At 37.1% G+C, this 24085-nt stretch overlaps 2 protein-coding genes across 6 annotated transcripts in view; both read right to left on the bottom strand.

The window, feature by feature from the left end:
* Positions 1-8339, bottom strand: part of LIPM (lipase family member M) — a 29768-nt gene extending 21429 nt beyond the window's left edge. Inside the window, exon 1 of the mRNA XM_037002843.2 lies at positions 8261-8339. Within this exon, the coding sequence (XP_036858738.1) occupies positions 8261-8277 (17 nt within the window). The 5' untranslated portion in view covers positions 8278-8339. The remainder of the gene's footprint in view (positions 1-8260) is intronic.
* Positions 1-24085, bottom strand: part of LIPN (lipase family member N) — a 40112-nt gene that overhangs the window by 2909 nt on the left and 13118 nt on the right. For 4 of the 5 annotated variants that reach the window (XM_037002844.2, XM_017655546.3, XM_037002845.2 and 1 more), the window contains 4 exons: positions 24014-24085; positions 23399-23470; positions 20187-20418; positions 8261-8343 (listed from right to left, as the gene is read on the bottom strand). In XM_037002844.2, coding sequence (XP_036858739.1) covers positions 8297-8343; positions 20187-20418; positions 23399-23470; positions 24014-24085 — 423 coding nt within the window. In that variant the 3' untranslated portion in view covers positions 8261-8296. Of the gene's footprint in view, positions 1-8260; positions 8344-15138; positions 15315-20186; positions 20419-23398; positions 23471-24013 lie in introns of those variants that run through there. The other variant, XM_017655548.3, reaches the window with a different exon arrangement.

Genomic DNA, 24085 nt, shown 5'->3' with positions numbered 1-24085 from the left:
GCCTTTTACTCTGTTGTTTATAGCTGGGCCTACTTGCTAAATTAGTTTCCCAGGTTTCAAATTACTTGATTAGAGCTGAAGGAGAGAAAAAACAGCATATAAGTAAAGTTAAAAAATAAGCTGGGCCGGCATGAGTAACACAATAAAGACATGGGCTATGTTGAGGTATCCTCCTTTATCTGGGGAATATGCAAACATTCCAGGCCAAGTTACTCTTGGCTTTTTGAGCTTTAACTGATTAACTCATTAAATCTGGGTCTTTTTTAGTGGACTTTCCTGGCCTTATTCCCTTTCTACCCCACTCATACCTATTTTCCTGCCTAACAGAATGAATATAGATTCCCATTCTCTCCTAGCCTGCAAGGTTTCTGCTGAGAAACCCACTGATAGCCTTGTAGGGGTGTGGTAAAAAGCCAAGGAAGCCAAGGAGACAAAGTTTCTGTTGAGGCTTCAGGAATGTAGAGGAATCACAGGCGCTTGGGTGCTTGAGATTGAAACAATGTAACAATGTACCCCTCCCTCCTCCACCAATCCTACCAGGACTCAGTGGTATGGGACAGCTTGTTGATAATAGTCATGGAAGCCCATTAGTTGATAATATGGTATCTGGGTAACCTTTACAGAGATAGATTAAAATATAACTATTATCCTGAATACCCTATAGTAACCTAATAGCTCCCACTGCAAGGGTTCCTGGGTGCTGACTCCCCCCTAACCTTGTGGTAAATGTATAAAAGGCATAGTCCTGCTGTGCTCAGGGCTCAGCCTTTGGATAACAATCCGGTGAGCCAGTGCCAGCACTAATGGCTGCTGTTTCTTGCCCAACATCTCGGTGTCCCAACTTTTTATTTGTAGTTCTTGTGGTTCCTGCAACAGGGGTTCCCTTATTTGAGAGAAATTTTTTTCCCATTGCTGCTTTTAAAATTCTCTTTGATTTCAGGCAGTTCTATTACAATGGGTCTCAGAGAAGATTGTTTTAAATTGAAATTTTGGAGTGACCTATTAGCTTCATAGACTTGGATATCCAAATCTCTTTCCAGATTTGGGAAATTTTTCACCATATTTCTTTAAATAAGCTTTCCACTCTTTCTTTCTCTCTCTTCTGGGACTCCAGTGATGTGTGCCTTGTTTTTCTTAATGGCATCCCATAGGCTTTCTTTGATCCTTTTCATTCCTTTTTTGTTTTTGCTCCTCTGATTGGGTCATTTCAGTTGATCTGTCTTTAAGCTCACCAATTCATTCTTTTGTTGCTCAGATCTGCTATTCAAACTCTCAATTGAATTCTTCAGTTCAACCACAGTATTCTTAAGCTCCAAAACTTCTGTTTGGGTCTTTTTGCTTTTCTAGATCTGTTAAACTTCTCATTTGTTCTTGTATAAATTTTCTCATGTCATTAAACTATTATCTGTGTTCTCTTTTATCTCTCTAAGTATCTTTATTGTGAATTCTTTGTCAGGCAGTTCCTGAATCTCCATTTCTTTTGGGCCAGTTACTGGACATTTACCATATTCCTTTGGTAGAAGGCATATTTCCCCCATTCTTCATGATTTCTGTAGCCTTGCATAGGTGTCTGTTCATTTGAGGAAGCAGTCATGTCTTTCAGCCTTTGTGGCCTGATTTTGGTAAGAGATGCCTTTTACCCATGGGTGAGGGCATGCTGGCATGCTATAATCCCAGGTCTAGTGGTGCAAGGGGCCAAGTGTCAGGGGTGTGGCAGCACCAGGTCCAGGAAGGAATGATGTCTTTTTGGCTCACTCTGCTGGGTCCACAACATCAACAGCTGTGTGGTCCTTGTTGAACACTGAAGTGTTCTGCAGTAGCTGTAAGGGCCATTGGGGCCCTCAGCAGGACCTCCAGGTCTAGCACCTAAGACCAGGGATGGCTGGAGCTGGTGTTGTGCGTGCCCTAAACTGTGGGGCTGGTGCAGGTGCCTATGTAGTTGCAGGGGCTGATTGCACACATGCATGCAGTGGTGGGGCTAGAGAAGAAAGCAAGGGCCAGACCTAACTGTGGGCATTTTGGCAGCTGTCAGCACACTTCCTTGTGACTGCATAGTCTCTCCTTGGGCATGGGCATGGCACTGGGAGTCAGTGACAGTTATCAGGCTGGTGGTGTGCAAGTGCACAGCTGGAGGGACTAGCTCTGAGTGTGTGCACAGCAGAGGAAGTCAGCCATGGGGGTCCATACTCACGCAACTGCAGAGACCTCGGCCAGCTGCTGGTGCAGTGGAGGCAAGCACGAGGGAGTGGGAGGGGACTCAGTCAGCTGGTATCAGAGAATGTGAATACTTGTGCAGAGAAAACTGATGCGACCTTCAGGGAGTCTGTGGTAGCTGTGCTGACTCCTGGCTTCTTTAGTGAGAAAGATGCTGGGTTTGTCTGCAGAACAGGTCACTGGAATGTGATTGTTTCTGTTGTGTGGCTGTTATTGATAGCCCCTACTTTTCTTCTTGGTTCCTAGCTGTCTCTATCCATGTCAGCTTTGCCAGTTTGGGTGGGGTGAAACGGAAACAGGTCCTTCATGTGCTGCCCTAACGACTGGGGAAGCTCATCCCTTGTCTCATTCTTCCTTCCCAGGGAGAAGAACTCTCTTAGCCAGGAGTTCCTTCTTGCTGCTGAGCAGTGCCAGCCCAGGGCCTGGGATGGGGTAGGCAAGGTGTCTTCTTTTCTTTTCTATGTGGCTGCTTCTTGCCTTGTGTTGCTGAGGCTTCCTAAGGGGACTCCAGAGCTCTCCCAGAGCTGTTTTGTTTGTGGATGGCTGCCTAATCATTGATCTCTGTGGGAAGATGGGGGCTGTGGTCTCCTTTACTGCCATGTTGGTCCCTTTAAAATCAGTGATGATGTCATCACATTTCATGTAGCCTTTGCACACTTGTGAGAATGAGTTGAAAAGGTAAGTAACAACTTAGTACTATTAGAATTGTTTTGACCTTGAACACCTCTATGTTTAGGCCACAGGATATGGCCATAAACAAGCACTCCCCTGCCATCAAGGAGCAGCCTAGCCGGGGCTCTCTGTCAAGCCAGAGCCCCAGAGCACAGACCCTCCTCTCTGTGTGTCTGGCAGCTTCCTGTGATGGTTCTTCATATACTGCACTCCAGTGGTGAAACATTGCAAACCATTTCATAATACAAGTGAGCAAGCAACCTTACCTGACTCCTTGTATTGACCCAGGAATTGCTCAAATAGCTAACATCTTAGTTTCAACTTGTTTCTTTCCAAAGTGTAGCTAGAAGCAAATAATTTTTACACTATTCAGTGTATGTAATAATAAGATAGCCTATAGAGTCAGACAGACAGCTCCATCCATGTTATTCATGTGACATTCAGCAATTTTCTTATATTTGCTGAGACTCAGTGTCTTTACCTGCAAGATGTGAACAGTAATAAAAGCTTCCTCTCACTCAGTGTGAGGATTATGTGAGATATGCATCACTGCCTGGTGCAGGGTGAGCACCACCACATCTCTGCAATTCTACTGCATGGCAGTCATGATGGTTATGCTGCTGGGCAGGTGCTCTTCCATGCCTCCAGCTTTCTGACTTGATGTTTATAAGATAAACCAGAGTTTCTCCATCAACTAGTAAAACTATGAATCATCTGCTGTAGAGAGCAGCAGTGATCATATCCCAGCAGACTGGTCCAAGTCTGAATCCTGACCCTGTTCCCTCCTGGCCCTGTGATCTTTATTGAACTATTTAACCTCTTATTTGCTCAGTAAAACTAAGATGCTGTCAGGATAAATGGTAAAATGTATACAAATGGAATAAGCTCATACTGCGAGCTTAAAGAATAGTAATTTCTTTCCCTTGAATTTTCCTGTGATATAGACCCAAGATCGGTAGCTCAAGTTTTCTGATTTATTTCTAAATTAGGATTAATTAGATCACAGTTTGTTAGAGCTGAAATGATAGCATTCGGAAATCATTCAGTCAACTTCCTTGCTCTTATTTAAAATTATATAATATGCAGATTATATATTTGTGGGAAACCTTCAAACACATAGAATGAGATGTACATCCTATTTTTCTTCCTGGAATTAATGCCCATTAATAGTTTGATGTGTATCCTTCAAGAGACTTTTTATATGTACATATATACATATAATTATATATACACAAGCATAAACATTGATATGAACAAATATATTTATTTATATAAAATATATGTATATATTTACACACATTTATATATATATATAGCTTTGAAACTTTCTGTCATATAACAGGCCTTCCTGTTTCAATATTTTAAACTTATTTCATCCTATTTAATTATTGCAAAAAACCACATTGTAGGTATCAAGATATGATGATGCACCAATCATTCCTTGTTTATGGCTAACTTTAGCCTGTGTGCAATGTCTATTACATCTGTTATTATCTGTCTGCAATGTTATTACAAACAGTACCATAGCAACTACCCTCATATGTACATACACACATATACATGAATACACACATAGATATATATTATTTGAATAGATGAGGCTTTTTATAGGATAGACTGATTGTTGTGGAATACTGAATCCAAGATTGTGCAGTTTACATTTGCACAGCTACTACTGATTTGTCCCCTGTAATTGTAAAAGATTGAACCAATGTCAGCTCTCATTATACAGGCACGAGCATGATTATTTCTCCACATCTTCCTTCATTAGTTGTGCATTTCATGGATCTTTTTAATTTTGCCAGTATGGTGGGATTAAAATGATATTTCATTGTAATTTTTGTTTGCATTTTCCTGAGTTATAATAAAATTGAGAAGTTTTTATGTGTTATGGCTACTTCATTCTCCTTTATCAATTTCCCTTTCACATTACTAACTTGTTTTCTATTTTTTTTTAAATGACTTGTTGGGTTTTTTACTTTTGATGGGTATTGATCTTCCATTTGTTATCCATATTGCAAATATTTTCTTTCTTTACCTTTTTTAAAATGCTGATTATGGTGCCTTTCTCTATTTATTTCATCATACAGCAGTGTTAAAATATTATGGAGTAAAGTCTATTGAGGTTTTCATTTGGGGCTTCTGGGTTTTCTGGGAGTTTTTAGGCAAATTTTCTTTACCCCAAGGCTATAAAAATATATCATATGTATTTTTTCTATATTTTTCATTTAGAACTCTAGATCTTTTGAAATTTATTTTTCAGTATGGGTAGGCATTGAATCTTGATTACTTTTCCCTAAGTAGTTATTTACCTTTATTGAATTATTTATCATCTAGCCTTTTCTGATTCCACTGCTATGAACGTCACCTTTGCTCTTTCATCCTGTATTATAAATTCCTAAAACCCCAGAGAGCTCACATGGTTTTCCTAAAGCAGTGCTTCTCAACTGGAAGAATTTTGTCTCCCAGGAAATTCTGGCAATGTCCAGAGACATTTTTGGATGGCACTGCTAGGGGAAGCTGCTGGCATCTAGTGGTTGAGGTCGGAGATTCTGCTGCACATCCCCCCGCACAGGATAGCCTCCACTACAAAGAACCTCCAGACCTAAATTGTTAATAACCTGAGGTTACGAAATCTTGGTCTAGAATCATCACAGTATATGAATACAGGTCTGAAAAAATATTCTGCTTAGAAAGGTATATGAACATGTTTTTCTTAAATCAGCATTTAAAATTACCGCTTTTTTGTATCTGTTGATAAATCTCCCAAAGGTTGTTTTACAAATGAGTTTTTCATAATGAGTTAGTTGCTGTTTTCCAGGGGAGAAAAAAATATGAACTTTCACACTGTCAGTTCTATGAGAAATATTAGCCAAATATTAACCCTTTTCTCACAACTGAAATAGTTTATATTCACCAACTGAGGAACACATTGATCCTCTGGACAACAAATGCATATACTAATTGTGTGTTCTTTTCAAAGCACTGGCTTTAATCCAGACCAGGTGGGGCTGAAGTTTCAAACCTGACTTGACTTCTTGTGTGCCAGAAAATCAGACTGAGAATCATCTGATCGGCGATGCTCATGTCAGTTCCCTGCCTACATCAGCTGAAGTAGCCTCCAGGTTTGGGGCCCAGGAATCTGTTTTTTTCTCTAGTGAACCAAATGATTCTGAGGATGAGCTGGGTTTGAGGATGTTTGTGCAGCACTCACAGACACCCTGCCCCCAGGAGAGAAGCTTGCATCCCGGTGGGGCAAATTTTTCCAGCGTGGCTTCCATCCCAGAGAGGAATTTAATCCTAGATAGTGAAACGAGACTGGGTCTTTTGAGTTAAAGGCTTCCCTGTATCCCAGTATCACAAATGTAAAATGATGATTTATAACAACCACAACCTCTTTGAGGCTTTAAAATGTATACGGAGGGAACCTCAGGGGTTGAAGAAACAGACATGTAGGCTACTCATGTCTATGACTGCTAATGATAGTTTATGTTGTCTCAGTTTTCTTTCATCTCAAAGTGGATTTAAACGTTAATTATAAGCCTGGGATGAATTTAACAAACAACCATGGCAAAGCGTAGAGAAAAGGTCACATGGACTTGGTCTGCATGATGCCAAGTGGAAAATGCTGTGAGTCACGTAAAGCCACCCATGGAGCTATTTTCCAAATACTCTGATAAACAGTCCTTGGTTTGTGAAGGTGTTTAGCATCCAGGATCACTGGGTCCCATAGACAGAAGAGGTATGAGGACAGCAGTGAAGGGCTTGGACTTCCAAAATTGCTTCCATGATAACAAAATAATGTTCTTAAGTACACATAGCAGTTAGGGGGAAAAAAATACACAACAAATGGTTATTCTGAAGACTTAAGATTCTGGTCTTCCCAACTTTTTGGCTTTTAATAAATTCATTATATTTATCATCAAAATGGTTTCCAAGAGAATGTGTCAAAAAGGAAAGAAAATTTGAAATGAATTGACAAAAATTGAATTTATGTTTGCAAATCATGAAGGAAGATATTTGTGATGGAATAATTGGTCAAAAAATAAATAAAATCAGACAGCTAGCCAAACATAGTTCCTTTCTGGTGGAGTGCTTTTGGTGAAAGAAAAGCAAGAGCCTTTCTGGGGCCCCTGTTAACTCTAAGACTTGGTGACATCTACATGCAGTCGGTCTGTCATCCAGATGGTATGAAATCTGGCTGAAAATGTGACAGTGGACCAAAGAGGCTATTTCTTCATTTGCACATTTCTTCATGTGCACATTACCCACAAAGAAAAATCAGGGTATCAAAGTTACCTTTGTCCCAAATAGCCCTGGACTGTGTTGGCCTGTGATTACTTTCTGAAGCCCAGTTCCGGAGTTCACAGTATCTGGAGCCAGAGTTCATATGGACATGGGTCTGGGCTAGTGGCTGCATGCTGATGGCAATTTGAGAATAGCATTAGGGAAAAAGATGGTCTTATGACTTTCATGTCTGTTATAAATCAGCAGGTGTAACAGCGTAAATGTTGAATTTAAAACTACCTAAGACTTGTGAGTAAATTTATACATCTAAACCCAATAGTGATCAGATGTAGGACTGTATGTCCAAGAAGGTAGATAAGTAATTTAGGAGTTCTTAAACCAGCTTTTTTGCCCCCAAACATCTTCTTTCCCTAATTATGAGAAATGTCTTTGTTTTGTCATAAGGTCTAAAGTTCTGATAATGAAAAAGAACTTGATTAATGAGGCATTCCAGTGAAGTGAAAGGAGCACTGGGTGGGAGTCAAGGTCTGGGGTCCCTTTGTAGCAAGTTGTATGATCATAGAAAATCCACTTCCTTTATCTAGGCATTGGAGTCTATAAAATTTAGATGGAACCAGATTGAAAGTTTTCAAACAGTGTTTTGCGTAAGTGTGGTTTTTATAAAAGACCTGCAAGGAGTTTGCTAATGTAAGAATTAAATTTTGTTTTCAAATATAATTTTATCTATTTAAATAACCTTATTTCAGATGTAATCTCAAATGTGTATGCTCTATATTAAATTTCACATCAGTGACCACATATTAATTTTTGCTAGAACCTTAGAGTAAAACTTCCTCTGCAATTTTGTATAATTGAAGAGAATTGAGTTGTTTAAAACTTCTTAATTATTTAAAATAATATGACTTCAACTAGTTTTTTTGGGCAAATTTTATCTTATCATGTACCCAATCAAAATAAAGCACTAAAGTATAAGCTGCCCATAATAAAAAGACTTTACTTTTTCAACTGGACAAAAGCAAAATAAATATATATATATTTTAACTTAAGAAAATATTCCCAAGCCTATTTTAATCTAAGAGAAAGGCAGTGATATTTGGGAGCAGAAAGAACCAGAGCTATGACCTACCTCAATGCAGGGCCCATTTGCTGAAAGAGTGCTGATTCAGGAATGCTGTCTCCTCAGCTCAGATGCTACAGCATAAATGAAGGCTGGAGTAGGGGAGGAAGGAAGACACTGGTCACACAGAGCCTTCCCTATAATTAGTCATCATTTTACCAACCAGCTTCAGTGCCTCAGAGCCTAAATTCATCTGCAGGTGCTTTAATCTATGGCTACCGTTTTCTCTTATGACCTAGTGGAGTTCATTAAGCAGTGTTTCCCCAAGTGTAGAGTACACAACACTAGGGCGATGGAAGATTTTAGCTGATATTTGGGCATGGTATTAAATAATATTAAGCCACATGGTATGACAGTTAATCTGTATTAGTTTTCTACTGCTTCTGTGATAGATTACCACAAACTTAGTGACTTAAAAACATGTAAGTTTATGTCACTGTTAGCAGATGACATGATATTATATATAGGAAACCCTGAAGATTCCATCAAAAAACTATTAGAATTAATAACTGGATTCAGCAAAGTTGCAGGATACAAAATCAATACACAGAAATCTTTTGCATTCCTGTATACTCACAATGAAGTAGCATAAAGAGAAATTAGGAAAACAATTCCATTTACAATTGCATCAAAAAGAATATAATACCTAGGAATAAACCCAATCAAGGAGGTGAAAGACCTGTACTCTGAAAACTATAAGACACTCATGAAGAAAGTAAAGAAGACACCAATAAATGGAAATCTATCCTGTGCTCATGGATAGGAAGAATTTATGTTGTCAAAATTGTCATCATGCTTAAAGCAATTTACAGATTCAAATGAATCTCTATCAAAATACCAATGGCATTTTTTCATCAACTAGAACAAATAGTTCTGAAATTCATATGAAACCACAAAAGATCCTGAATAGCTAAAGCAATCCTGAGAAAGAACAAAGCTGGGGTTGTTATGCTCTGTGACTTCAAGCTATACTGAAAAGCTATGGTAATCAAAACAGTATGTTACTGGCACAAGAACAGACCCATAGATAATAGAACAGAATAGAGAGCCCAGATATAAACTCAAGCATATATGGTCAATTAATATACGATAAAGGAGCCATGAATGGGGAATGACAGTCTCTTTAACAACTGGTGTTGGGAAAACTGGATAGCTACATGTAAGAGAATGAAACTGGATTGTTGTCTAAATCCATACACAAAAGTAAACTTAAAATGGATTAAAGAACTGAATGTAAGTCATGAAACCATGAAACTCTTAGAAGACAATATAGGCAAAAATCTCTTCAACATAATGAGCAATTTTTTTCCTGGACACATCTCCTCAGGCAAGGGAAACAAAATAAAAAATGAACAAATGGGACTACATCAAACTAAAAAGCTTCTGTACAGCAAAGGACACCATCAGCAGAACAAAAAGGCAAACTACAATATGGGAGAATATATTTGCAAATGATTCATCCAATAAGGGGTTAACATCCAAAATATATAAAGAACTTCCATGACTCAACACCAAAAAAAACTAATAACCTGATTAAAAAATGGGCAAAGGACCTGGACAGACACTTCTCCAAAGAAGAAATACAGATGGCCAACAAGCACATGAAAAGATTCTCCACATTACTAATCATCAGGGAAATGCAAATCAAAATCACAATAAGATATTAACTAACACCGGTCAGAATGGCCACTATTCAAAGTGTTGGTGAGGATGTGGAGAAATGGAAACCCCCTACACTGTTAGTGGGAATGTAAATTGGTGCAACTGCTATGGAAAGGAGTATGGAGATTCCTGAAAACACTAAATATAGAAATACCATTCAATGCAGTAATTTCACTTCTAAGAATTTACCCACAGAAAACAAGATCCCTGATTTGAAAAAATATATGCATCCCTATGTTTATCAATTTATTTACAATAGCCAAGATAAGGAAACAGCCTAACTGTCCATCCATAAATGAACAGATAAAGAAGATGTGACGAATATACACAATGGAATAATATTCCGTCATAAAAGAGAAAGAAAATCTACTATTTGCAATAACATAGATGGATCTAAAGGGTATTATGCTCAATGGAATAAGCTAGTCAGAGAAAGACTATTATATGATTTCACTTATTTGTGGAATACAAAAACAAAGCAAAACAGAATAAACAAAACAACAGTAGACTCAGAGACACTGAGAAGTGACTGGTGGTTACATGGGGGAGGAGTTGAGGTGGGTGGTGGGGAGTGTGAGGAGGATAAAGGGGCACAAAAATTCTCAATGGTAAGTTGGTCACAGAGATGTTAGCACAGCATGGAGGATATAGTCAATGATTCTATAACGTCTTCCTGTGTTGACAGATAGTAACTGCACTAGTGGGGGTGAGGAATTAATAACATGGGTAACTGTTGAATCACTTGTTATATACTTAAAACCAATATAAGACTGTATATAAATAATACTTCAATTAAAAAATGTTTATTCTTTTATAGGTCAGAAATCTAATATCAAGGTGTTAATAGGGTTACTTTCTTTGTGAAGACTTCAGAGGAGAATCTGTTTCCTTACCTTTCCCAACTTCTTGAGGTGACCTGCATTTCTTGGCTCCTAGAGCATCATTCCAATTTCTGGCTGTTTCATTGTCATATTTCCTTTTTCTGAGTTTGACCTATTTCCTCCCTCATATAAGATCCTTTGTGATAACATTGGGGCCATTCAGATAACCCAGATTAAATGCCCCAACTCAACTTTCCTAACTTAATCACATTTGCAAAGTCTCTTTTGCCATATAAGGTAGTATATTCACAGGTTTCTGTGCTTAGAACATGGACCTCTTTTGGGCACCATTATCCATTTTATCATGGTCTTCTTATTAAATTTCTTTCAACCTTCTGAAGGCATAAAGGAGAAAGTCTAATTAACTTTGGTTTATGTCTTCATTTCTGGCACTTGCTAATCTGCCTTTCAAACAAAGAGTACATATTTTTTTAAAAAAAGAAGTTAGTCTGATTTCTCTCAGACTGTTCAAGTAAGTTGGACAATATCCATCATATCATAGACAAATTTTCACAAATGCCTAGGGTGCCTAAATGGTTTTCTTGGCTTCACTGGAGATGGATGGTAATTATAGATTTGCTTTGTTTATGTCACCGTATTCCTATTATGTTAATATGTGTGTGCAAATTAGTTAGTAGTTTAAAACCTATACATACTTAAGGTACTCTACAAGAAGATATGTCAAAGAAATAATCAATCCTCCCATGTTTCCTTCCATATGCTACATCTGTAGCTTTTCTTCTTTCTTCCTAATTACAACCCTTAAATAGAATTTGTGCCTCATATCGAATTTACCGAGTATCATAATTCCTCCAGGTGGTAAAGATACCTCGAGACAAGCGCTGGGCATAGAAGCCACAGGGCATAAATCTGCAAAGAAGTAAAAAGCTAACCTTTTCAAACAATATGGCTTCTCTCTCACTTACCATCTTTACATTTCCCTGTATGGCCCCGGAAGATGACTGGTTAGCCAGAGACGGGTAAGATTCCTCAAGGGAGGAACAACCTAAGACAGGCACAGTCGCAAGGGGGCCATCAGGTGAGAATTTGGGGATCAACAGAGGTGAGGCTTAGAACCTCACCCCCCCTGCTTTGAGAGAAATCTTCTGCATCCATGGATGTCTTGCTGCCCTTGTCTAGCCTGGATTAATACTTAGTCCATAGGCACACACCTGATCATCTGATCATCTACATTTGCCCTCTTACAGCACTAAACTATGTTTTCTACCTTTATCTTGCATCTACCTACCACTTCAGCATTTTATTAAAAATAAAAATAATAATAATAATAGAGGGAGAAATGTGGGATCAACATATAAATCAAGTACAAAAATCAAATGAATATTCATATTTGACCTGATTGTTTATAGGTCATAATGCGTGATCAAAACCAAAAGTTTCTGTGATGAATGCCCTTGTACTGTTCACCATGTAAGAATTTATTCACTATGTAAGAATTTATTCACCATGTAAGAACTTGTTCGTTATGCTTCAGAAGATTGGAGACTGACGAGAATTAGGCTTGAGATGGATTAATGATTGTACATTGAGCATTGACCCCCCTATACTGAATTTTATTGTTGTTAACAACCATTTGACCAATAAATATGAGAGATGCCCTCTAAAAAAAAAAAAAAAACAGAAAGACTGGGAAAGGGGCACAGGAGAACTTTTTAGGGTAATAAAAATGTTCATTTTCTTGAAAAAAAATAAAAAGAAGTTAGTTCTGAAACTCAAGTGCCTTGACTAGTCATGCTATCTATGTATTTTACTATCAATTATGTGCTTTTTATTGTTATTATGTTTTTGTTTACCTTCATGTTTGGAAAATAATACTTTCTTCTCCCTTTTATAGTAGTTGAGAAAGTGTCTTCTAGTTGGTTCAGTTACATAGGTGAACTGATTTGGGGACTTTTAAATAAGCAATTTTATAGGTGGCATGCAGATACAGCAAATATTGTGAATGAGGAATGTGAATGACTAAAGTTTGGGAAATATTGCCTTAGTAGAACACCACCCTACTTAAGATTAGGAAAGAATCAGGACATCTAGTATGTCCTCTGCTCCTTGATAGCTCTGCATGAGACCTCCCTTGAGGAATGTGATAGTTTCCTTTCTGCTTCTTTGATGGTTTGATCTGTACCTGGATAGACGGGAGCAAGCAAAATAGGGAGAAAGACCTTCTTTTTCATTAATGAAGATTAAAATCACCAATAGAAAATCAGTGGGGTATCATTTATTGAACATTTGCTATGTGCAAATATCCTTGCAAATCTTGCTGGGAGGTAAAGGTAAGTCCTATCTCTCCTGGATCTGGTATATGACCACAAACTGGGGCAATATAAGGTGGGAAAGGGCTAGTTCCACAGGAAAAGGAATGTCATGGACTTTACCAGGAATCTTCCCAAGATTTGGGGTGGGAGTTTCATCATTGCCAATACTTTAGGTTTTCTCTTAATGGCATCTTCAGTATTAGGAAGGTTTCCTGAGTACCAGTTACTTGCTGGACTTGCTCGCTAGTGTGCTGTCAGAAAACTAGAGTTTAATTTTCTCTGCTAAAATCATAAAATGTCTTAGGGTATTTGTCTTCTCTTAGCAAAAGCTTATGAAAGGTTTTTCTTTACCTTTAGGTAATTTGTCTGGGAATAAAAAATTCTCTTATTAAATATTTCCTGTACTACACATTGTGTTTATCAGGTCTTTGTTTACTTAGAAAAACTGTCTTTTCAATATGAAAGAGCAAACTTCATTATAACATACAGATTTATGCAGTTTCCACACATCCTGTGACAAGCCCTGTAGTGTATTTGGTTATTAATTTTTCCTTTGCTCCACCCAAGTGCTGATTTGTTGGCTTCTGTTTTCGATGCTCAGAGCTTCTTCACTACACTGTTGATGGCATTTTTTAACAGAGTCTAAGAACAGGCTCATTACTTATAGTACAGTTTCCAGGAATCTTTTCTTGGGGCAGAATGGTGGCAAGGCATGAAAGGTAATTTTTTTAAATTGCTTATTTTGATGAAGTTTATGAAGGGCACATAGCATTCCAAATACATTAACTTTCTCAACTCACTTTGGTTAGGAAAACAATTTGCAAACAAATTAAAATGACAAACAAAGGTAGGAGGTACAGACAAAAATTATCGATGCTTTCATCTATACTTTGTATAAGATTTTTAATGATTGAACAATATTATTGTTGTCATTATTATTATTATTTTCATTTAGATTGGCTATGTGGAAGATGTGATGATACTTATGGGGGTTTTGAGAGAACTAAAGCTTTGTTACACTTTGACACTGGCTGGGGAACTTATTGCATAATATATCAAGATGTGAGTACCAGTAACCTGTTTTTACTCTATTCCAAAGTACTTCTTAAATCACATTAGAACTCTAAAATGTAATGAGAACCACATCAATGTTTTGCAATCTCTAAATGTTAGATTAAGACATGAGTGAAGTACTGTGTAGTCAAGTCAATGGAAACTTTTAAAGAAACTGACATTTCCCCTTAGAGCAATGTAATCACCAGAGGGTGTCAGCAGAGAATTTGGCTTTGGGTAGGACTAGCAATAAATTCAAATTAATGAATCCAAATCGAGTGTTTTCTATTTTCAGGTCACTTTGTTATGTACTGAAAAGTGAAAAGATAAAATCCAAAGCTTGGAAACAATCCAGATGTCCTTCAGGGAATAAATGGTTAAACTCGCTATGGTGGACCCTTACCACAGGCTACTATTTAAAAATAAAATGGAACAAACTTGATACACTTTAACAGTTAATAGTTTCGACTGATCTCAAGGGCAATTAGGTGAGTGGAAAAGCCAGTATCAACAGGTTAGATACTGCTTGATTGCCTTATATACAACATTACAGACATGGAGAACAAATGGATTGTTGTCAGGGTTTAGGTTAGAGGAGGATTGGGGGATTTGGGGACAGGATGTTGACTATTGGTGTGGGATGTTGACTATAAAGAGATAGTACCTGGGAAATTTTTGTGGTAATGGACAGTTATACATCTTAATTGTGTTGGTGGTTAAATGATCTACACATGTGGTAAAATTACACTGAACCACACACACACACACACACATACACACACACACACACACACACAAGTACATGTAAAACTAGTGAATTCTAAATAAGCTCTGTGGATTTTACCAAGGTCCATTTCACTGCTTTGATATATAAGATATTACCTTTGGGGGAAACTGAGTGAAGAGTATGTGGAATTCCTCTGTACTATTTTTGCCATATTCCATCAATTGATATCAATTTAGAATTAAAAAGTTTTAAAAAGTTAAAAGAAAGACATAACTCCTGTTCTGAAGATACTTAAAATGTACTAAAGAGAGAGAATTACACACAACTCTTCAAAAAGAAAATTCTGGAGCATAGTAAAAAGTGATTTAGGAAAAAAAGTATTAATTTGGGGGCATGAGGTTCAGGGAAAACTTCTGAGGAACCGTGGTGTTTTGGCCAGACCTTGGAAGAGGTGGAACAGCTTCCTCCTACGGAAGGAGAATGGGGAAGTGTCAGAGCTGAACAACGCACTGGGTGGTCAAATAACTTCTTTTCTCCTGGGTTAATGAGTCTCCGAAAGCCATTGTTTTAATCAGGTTTCACCTCTCTGAAACTTATTATACTTCCTGAAAGGAATTCACTGAATAATTTACATTTAACATGAATTTGTATTGATTGAAAGTAATGTTATTACTTTGTTCTTTAAAAAAATTAATATATTAATATATATTTAGCCTTCAGAAACTATAGTAACAGCCTGTTACAGAATTGTAAGCATGAGTTTTTTGCTTTGCATAAATGTAAGGGTAAGAAAAAAGGAAAAAGACTGCCAAATTTTCCATAAATTGGTATTCCAAAGTCTATAGTCAAGTTTCTCATCAGTGAAGGATTGCTAACTCTATGCCTACTTGGAAGTGATCCTGATGTTTCATGCAAAATAGTGAAAAATGTGTTATAATTGATCTGACTAGCAATATTTCACTCATCTCAATTTTTTCCCAGCTTTATTGAGATACAATTGACATATAATATTGTGTAAGTTTAAGGTGTGCAATGAGGTGATTTGATACATGTATATATTGTGAACTGTTTACCACAAAAAACATTAGTTTACACATCGCTTTACCTCCCATAATTACCATTTTGTTGCTACGAGAATGTGTAATCTCTACTCTCATAGCAACTTGATTTGAAGCAGAAAAGCTTAGAGTTTTTAAGAAATACCTTTTATTGAAATATATAACAGAAAAAATTCACACATTTTAGATGGAGCTTGATAATATTTTTACTGTAGTGAGAACACTTACCATGAGATCTACCTTCTTAACGTATTTTTAGTTGTAACAATTATATCGTTACTACAAAAACAAACTTAAAAAAATCACCTTGTAACTACCCTGACTCATTAAATTGTTTCAGATTTATATTCAATAAAGGCATACACTGGTTTTATAGATGTGCATATTTAAAATCATAGAATCATTCCATATTAGTTTTGCTTCTCTTCATATAATGTAATATCATGGGTATGTTTTCATGCTGCTGCATGATTTTCATAGTGATCACTGTCCCTTATCAATACCTATATATTAAATTGGTAAATGTTGTTTGGGGAAGAAAGGCTCCAGGAGACAGCAGCCCTTGGGTTTGCCCGCAGAGCAGGGCACTGTTTCTGAGCTGGCTCCACATCGTCCAGGAATCATCTCTTTTGGAAAACACTATAGGACGGGTGCAGCCTGCATCAGAAGACTTGGTCTGATTTACAGATTTGCCCAGCATCCTTTGTTGGTCCCTTTTAATTCATTCTCTGCACAGCAAGTAGAGTGACCTTTTCAATGTACAGTGATTGGGTTTCCTTTAGGAAATATCTTTCAATGGCTTCTCATTGCTTTTAGAATTAAGAAAGAAAATCTTAAACATTTAGACACTACCTAGTCTGGTCTCTTCTTCCATCTCTAGTTAAATCACTCACCATGTTTCCATTTGCCAGTATTTTTATGGAATATTAAAATACCTCAAAAAAATAAGCCTGTAACAAGGGCACTGCTTGCTGAATAGTGAAGTCTCCTTATGTTTATGAAATGAAATTGATTTAGGCCATACAATTTATTTCTGTTGCAATGAGGGTGATTTTATCTGTATATTCTATTATGGGTCCAAGAACCACTTTTCCTATAGCCATGGGTAAGATCACAGGAAAAGACTACATGCCTGGAAGAATCTTAGGAGAATTTCCTGGATTTCTGATGTGGAATAATTATTGAAGAGGTAGGAATGTCTAGTACATACCCAGCATAGACAAGAAACTTTCACAAAGAAGTTGCAGGCCCTACTCCCAAATCTGTACCTCTTCCACTGCCATGGCAACCAATATAACTAAAAAGATAAGAGAAGTTTCCAGATAGGACCTTAAAAGAATTTCAACTTTCCTCTGAAATTTCAGACTTTGCCATACCCATGCTATACACTAAAAACTGTGATTCAATTAGATTTAAATATCAAATAGGCTAACACTTATTTATTTTTTGCCCAGTCTATCTTATTGTTTACAAACACTTGCAGATAGCCCCATGCAAAGATTCCTTTTAACATAAATAAAAGACAAATGTACTTATTATTTAATGTCACCTAGCAAAGTAAAAGTAATTTCATCCAAAATTTAAATTCTACATGTTCTTTGAACCAACTATTCTGGTTCAAAGATATTTATCCTGTAGGTATAAATGATATTTGTATCAAGTCTTAAACAATATTTGTATAATATTTACAACTCTGTGTAATTACAAAAATCTTGATGACCTTAATCTCTGTTAATAATGGATTTCCATGTAGATTTTGATAACATTCCATATGAGCTGATAGGGAATGATTTTCAAGATACATTAAGTGATCAAACCAAGAGGTAGAAAAGTGTATAGTATGGTACATTTGGGTGAAACAAATTGAATGAGTATCCATGGATTTACTTGAATATGCATAGTATAATTTGTAGGATACACAAAACATTGGTAAGAGCCTGCTGTCATTGAAGACTGTGTAAGCAGAAGTGAGGAGAGAAACTTTAATTTTTATTATATCCCCTCTTTTTATCTTTTGAATTTTGTGCCTGTGTGTGGTAGAATGGATTGTTTTCCCCAATTCTGCACTCCTGTATGATCCATTACATGTCCACATTCTTTGCCACGTGGTTTGCAAACTATGCTACCCCACAGAGGTCAGGCTTGGCTATGTGATCTGCAACAGCCAAAGGCTTGTTAGCAGAGGTTTAAATATGCCGGTGTGGCTTAGTGGGCCCTCATGTGCTCTTAAGTTTTGTCATGTGAAGAACAACCCTGACAGCTGTCAGTTCCAAAAAGAGTAGACTTGTGGAGCAGACTTGGACCCAACCTACAGCTATGAGCCAAGCCCAGGTGATCTCAGCCTAGAGCAGAGCCACCCCAGCCAAACCCTAGGCCTCTGAGCATCAAAAAATGAAAGTTTGCTGTTCTAAGTTACTGAGGTGTTCATGCTTGTTTGTTACACAGCTTTGTTTTACCAATAGCTGAATGAGGCAAATCCCAAATTGTCTATTACCTGACTTCCATGTGGCCAGATTCCTATATTAACCAATGCTCTCTTTTCTCTCTGGAAAATTAACTGGCATCTCGTGCCTCTAAAATATTCATGATTAGTAGGTTAATCCAATATAGCCACATCCTTCTACTCCTTCCAGTTGAATTATAGGCTTACTAAGAAGTAGTATTTGTTGTCAGATCTATCTATGGTTGCTGTATTTTTTTGTATCAAATTATTGAATGAATTTTGATTAATTTTATTAAATGTGACTAAAAAAGAATGTATTGCTTGTATAAAAACTACACTGTACTCTTTAGAAGAGCTCAATAAAAGTTAATCACCAAAAATTGTAATACGATTAGGTAGCCTAATCTTGGTAAACAAATATTATAAAAACATGGAAGAATTTGTACTTAAGTTTCTTCCTCAGTGTTTTAAACTGTTATCTCTTAAAGATACTAAGACTAAAAGTTAAAATGATGGATTATGGATTACCTATTGAAGAATGATTATATGACATGATAATGACCACCAAGAGTCCTTGGCCTTACATGCAAATATTAATGAGCAAATTTACATTTACATGTTTGAAGTTAAAATACACTGTTGAAGGTATATTTATAATTTTCTTATGACTTCTTGAGGATCATAAACAATTTTCTATTAATTACATCTTCATAGAAAGTAAAGGATTTTTCCAAGTTCATACCATTCAGGAAAACAGACACTGGCACTGAAACTTCATAGAACTGTTGTACTAAATCCTAGAATCAATCTGGCATCATTTAGAGATGAAAATAGAGTAAGACTTGGGAGATTCCCAGTACTTCTCTTGCTGGTTCTTGATCAAGCTTTCTGGAAGCTATTTGAAATGTTATTTGGGTACAATTGCAGTTGTATTGATTCTACTTTGATAATGAGGTAATAATGGTTGATGAATTAAGTTTCTTTAGAGTAAAATGAGAGAATTCTCATGTTCTAACAATATTATTGTCTGTGGTCAATGAGTTCTAGTACACTATTATCAAAAATGTTTATTAATTAAACTTTGAAAGACAGTGACTTCTAGTGAATAATTTTAATAATTAATAATTCAATGAATAATTTTGATAATTTTAATAATTAGTAATTCAGCTTATCTTAGTCAATTTTGTCTCTTTCACTCTTATTCTTTCCTGGCTTGTAACAGTAAAACAAAATCCTGGAGTACTTAAATCTTTGTAGTTTTCCATTCTACCGTTTTCTTTCATACTTGATATGGGCCAGGACTTATTATATGGTTTGTTTATAAATGATCATAATGACTATTGCCCTAACTGTGCCTTCAAGTAAACCACAAGTCACAGCCACCCAAAATCTATTCCCAAATGCTGTCCTGACTAGGTCTTTCTCTCCAGGCTAGTACTCCTATGCTTGTGGTCAATCCTTTGAAAGAGGGGATGGGAGTGGGTATCATCTGCATGAAGTCACTGTACATACTTGAAACAGGAAACAAAAAAGTCTCTTTTAATTACTCTCTCAAGCATACATTCAGCACAGAAGAGTAGATCATTGGATGAAAAACTGAGTCTAGCCCTGACTGAGGGGAAGAGATTCTGAGATTTCAGATGCATGCATTCCTTCTAGAGCAGAGTGGCACAGTTGAAATAATTTCTAGTTGGGATGCTGTGAGAAAGGAACACCTCAGCAACAGCAACAAGGTGAAGGATGCCAGAGTACACCTCAGTGTTGATTAGTATTTTTCCTGAAGGCTCTTATGGTCTTAGAAGCAACTTTTCACTGCAAAGTGGATGTATTGTACTTACAGGGATATGACTTCATCAAATCTATGATTTTACTATACACCCGTTGAGGAGCATCGAGGCCCCAGATGAAATCAAAATGGTTCCAGTCTGGCAATAGCTTGAAGTAATGGAGATTCCTGATTTGGGGGAGTATCCTGGCCACATCTTGGGGTGTCACAAGGACATCATTTCCACCAGCCCAAATAGCAGTAGGCACTTTCATGGCAGTCAAGTCATATATAGGGGGGTGACTCTATGGAAGAGAGAGAAAGGACATTCATGAGAGCAAGTTTCTCATAGTAACAACTTAACTCAAGTAAGTAGAGAGACTGCTAAGTGGGTATTCACTATGTCCACAGTTCTGTTGAGGAAAATAGGAAGAAAGGATGGGATGGTCTCTGTCTTCAAGAAGTTTGAAGGAAGAAGGTAAGAGAGCTAAACAAACATCTGTATACAAAGTGGGGTATGTTAAATGTCAGAAAACACTTCCCATAAACAACAGAGGAGGGGACAAAGAAGAAACTGTTTCCAACAGAGGAATTTATGTGAAGAATTGTCATTTGTAATAACTCTTGGGGGATGGTTAGATTTTGACAGGGTAAATGTGAGAGGGCTTCCTAGTAGACATGAAGATCAGGTAAGCCACGGTCCAGAATGGCAAGCTGTCCACTGAACCCAGAGAAGAAAAAGTGTGAGGAAACAGTAGGATATAAGATTGGAGATGGACATTCAAGATCTAAATGCTAGGGTAAGGTATCTGAACATCTTTCAGAAGTTTGGGGGACAAGGCAGAGTCCTTTCTCAGAGCTCTGCTTTAGGATGACTGTATTTGCATCCATTTGTGGAATTATCTGAAGAAATATTAGGGCCATGTAAGTGTCAGGTTGGAAGTAGGTCTTGAAAAATCTAGACAAGCTGTATGGACAGTCCACAGAAGGGGATAATTGAAACTATGAGAATGCTAAATTTTCCAAGGAAGAAAGCAAGAGAGATGAGAATATTTGGGGGGAATGCTGACAGTCTGAGAGTGGGAGAGCTAGAGAGTAGCAAGTGTAGAGGACAAAGGGAGCAGCCAAAGGGAAGGGAACAACCAGAGTTCATTCATTCTGGAGTCCAAGTTAGGGAAGTGAGTTGCAAGGAAGCTGTGGTAACTAATGTAATATATTTTTGAGAGTGAGAGTAGGCAACTCAATTGAGCAACTAAAAGCCACAGGTGACTTTGAATAGAGTAGCTGTAATAGACAGATGAGGACTGGAACTGTATTTCTCAGCGTTCAGGAGTAAATGGAAGAAAGTAGAAAGTGGAGATACTCAGCCTTTTTACATATTAAAAAGTGTTGATAAAAACAATGATGGAATGATGACTTGATAGAATTGATGGGCTGAGGGAAGGTTTTTTGTTTTCATTTCACAAAGGACAAGGGTTCATAAAAGATAATAAAAAGAGCAAGGAGGAAGAGGAGATGAGAAGAGATGAGGTCAAGGGTACAAGACCCAGGCTAACTTGGAAAATAAGAGGACACTCACTTTCTGAAGGAGAAAGGAAGGAGAGAATCAAGAGGACAGTGACACTGAAGGTGGTTAAGAGGGAGTGAAGAAATTTCATTCATGCAACAAATAAATATTAGGAACAGGTAAGTGTCAGGTTCTCTGCCAGGTAAGAAAGCACTGGTGAACAAAACAGAAAGAAATCCCTACACACACAGAGTGTACATGGGTTAATCCTCTTATCCCAATAAAACACAGAGGGGGCACAGACTGTGCTGGGGACTTAAGGAGAGGGCAAACTCTTGAGACTAGAGTGTAATGAAAATCGACTTCAAATGACTCCAAATCATGAACAAAATAGAATTGGTCCAGGTCTAGAATAGGACCAGCTCTCTGTTGATAAATTCTAAGGATATTTATACTTCCCCATTCTTAAACCATCAGATTGTACACTCAATCTTACCCTTTTACTTGTCATTTTCACCTAAAACTGGAAGAAAAAGAACTCGACTCTAATGGCTCTAATGGCTTTAACTATGTGTGGCTTTTTGTTCCTTTTTTGGTAAATGTAAACAATATATAAATAAAACAAGCTCATTAAAAATAATGGAAGAAAACGAAAGTATGTAAAATCCAGAATGAGAGCCTCCTTTACTCCTTCATGTCCAACCACTTCACTCTTCCTTTCTTTCTCTGAAGGTAATCACTTTAACCTTTTCTTTATTCTGGCCCTTTTCTAAGGATTTGCAAATATGTGCATTTGTGAATATACATAGTGTAAAGAGCAGGTGAAAACTGGGGGTGCTGGAAATATGCTATATCTTGATTTTGATGGGGTTAGACAAATGAATACATTTGCCAAAACTCATTGACTTGGACACGTTCAAAATGAATTTTGTTGTATGTAAATCACACCTTAAGCTAACTAAAAATACAACAAAAATATATAGCTCTCATAGTTGTCTTAAGGACAAGCAGAATTATCTTTAACAGTGCAATTCATTACTGAGAAATTGACTGGTCTGACTGGTTCAGAAACAACTGAATTGATCTATGTTTGTAATAATAAGTAGTTTTAAATATGTCAGTCTGGGAAAACATTGGAAAATTTTTATTTCATGTGTTTAGTTCATACTGAGAAGCCCAGCCTCTGAGAAAAGAAGTGGTGGCAACAGGATTGATTCAAAGTACAGGAAGGCTAAATGAGTCTGCAAATTTTGGTGTATAAAGTTAGAGGGAAAGAAAGTTAAAGTTTAACAAAGTTAAAATCTTAACTTTCACATGGAATCCTAATTTTTTCTGTTGGTATCCAAAAGTGTGTATTCATTTACCCCTTAAATTCTTATAGATTTTTATGAAACAATTTTCATTATTATGCAGCTATTAAAATTAGGTGAAAAAACATATCAGTAATGTTGGGTGTGTCTTGCTATACTGCAAATGAAAAAGGAAGATTCAAAGATGCATAAAAGCAGTGATTCCAAGAATATTGGAATAAATGCAATAAAATATTGATACATCTAGTTATCTCTGGGTCAGGGGATTATAAATGTTTAATTTTTAAGTATGTGCTCCTTTTATTTCTAGATTTTATGCAATGCATACATACCAAAATTGGACATTTTCAAAAAGGTTCTATCAAGGTGAATGCCACCAATTGCCAGATAGGATTCTTCCCATTTGCTAATGGTTCTTTATTATAATTTCTCAAGCCCACTCTTGTGGGGTTATTCAGAGAAGCTCACCTGATTGTAGTGATGCATGTTCTCAGCTTCACTTCCCCAGTCATAAGCTCTGAACTCATCAGATTGGTAAAGCTGCAATAAATGTTTTTTAGAAAAATAATGTTCAGAGTAAGAATCATCATTCTTCATGGAAAATCTTGGAAAAGCACCCTATACTGGGGAGAAAATGAGGTTTCTGGGTCACCAAAGGGAGGTAAATATATTTTTCCCATTGTGAAAACAGGTCGACAGACAGGGAAGCAAATGATCTCTCTTGTTTTGAAGGAAAAGCTAATGGAAAACCAAGACTCATTAGAGGGAAGTCGAATCTCTGATATTTCGCTCTCAGGCAAGACTTGGGCCTCTTGTGGCATTCCCAGTTTACCTCTTGCTTCAGCTTGGGGCCTGTTTCACAAGTTTCAGTTTAAGACAGGGTTCATTTATGTCACCTACTTGGCCCACACCACACCTTGTCCTTTCTCTTAAAATCCAAAGAAATCAAACTATAAAGATGGTGACAAGGACAAAAGAGAAGCTATAGGCTAAGGCTCTCAGAGTACACTTGTTAATTAACTCTGTCTTTTCATATATAATGAAAATAAGGATTGGAATGGTTTTCCATGATAAAGGCACTACCTGTTTTATATGCAAGATATTCTGTATTGAAGATCCAGTGGGAGTATGTGACATATACACGTCCATTCGACT

The sequence above is a fragment of the Manis javanica genome, chromosome 7 (assembly GCF_040802235.1).
Source record: "Manis javanica isolate MJ-LG chromosome 7, MJ_LKY, whole genome shotgun sequence".
Taxonomy (NCBI): Eukaryota; Metazoa; Chordata; class Mammalia; order Pholidota; family Manidae; genus Manis; species Manis javanica.
This window is presented reverse-complemented; position numbering and strand designations above follow the sequence as displayed.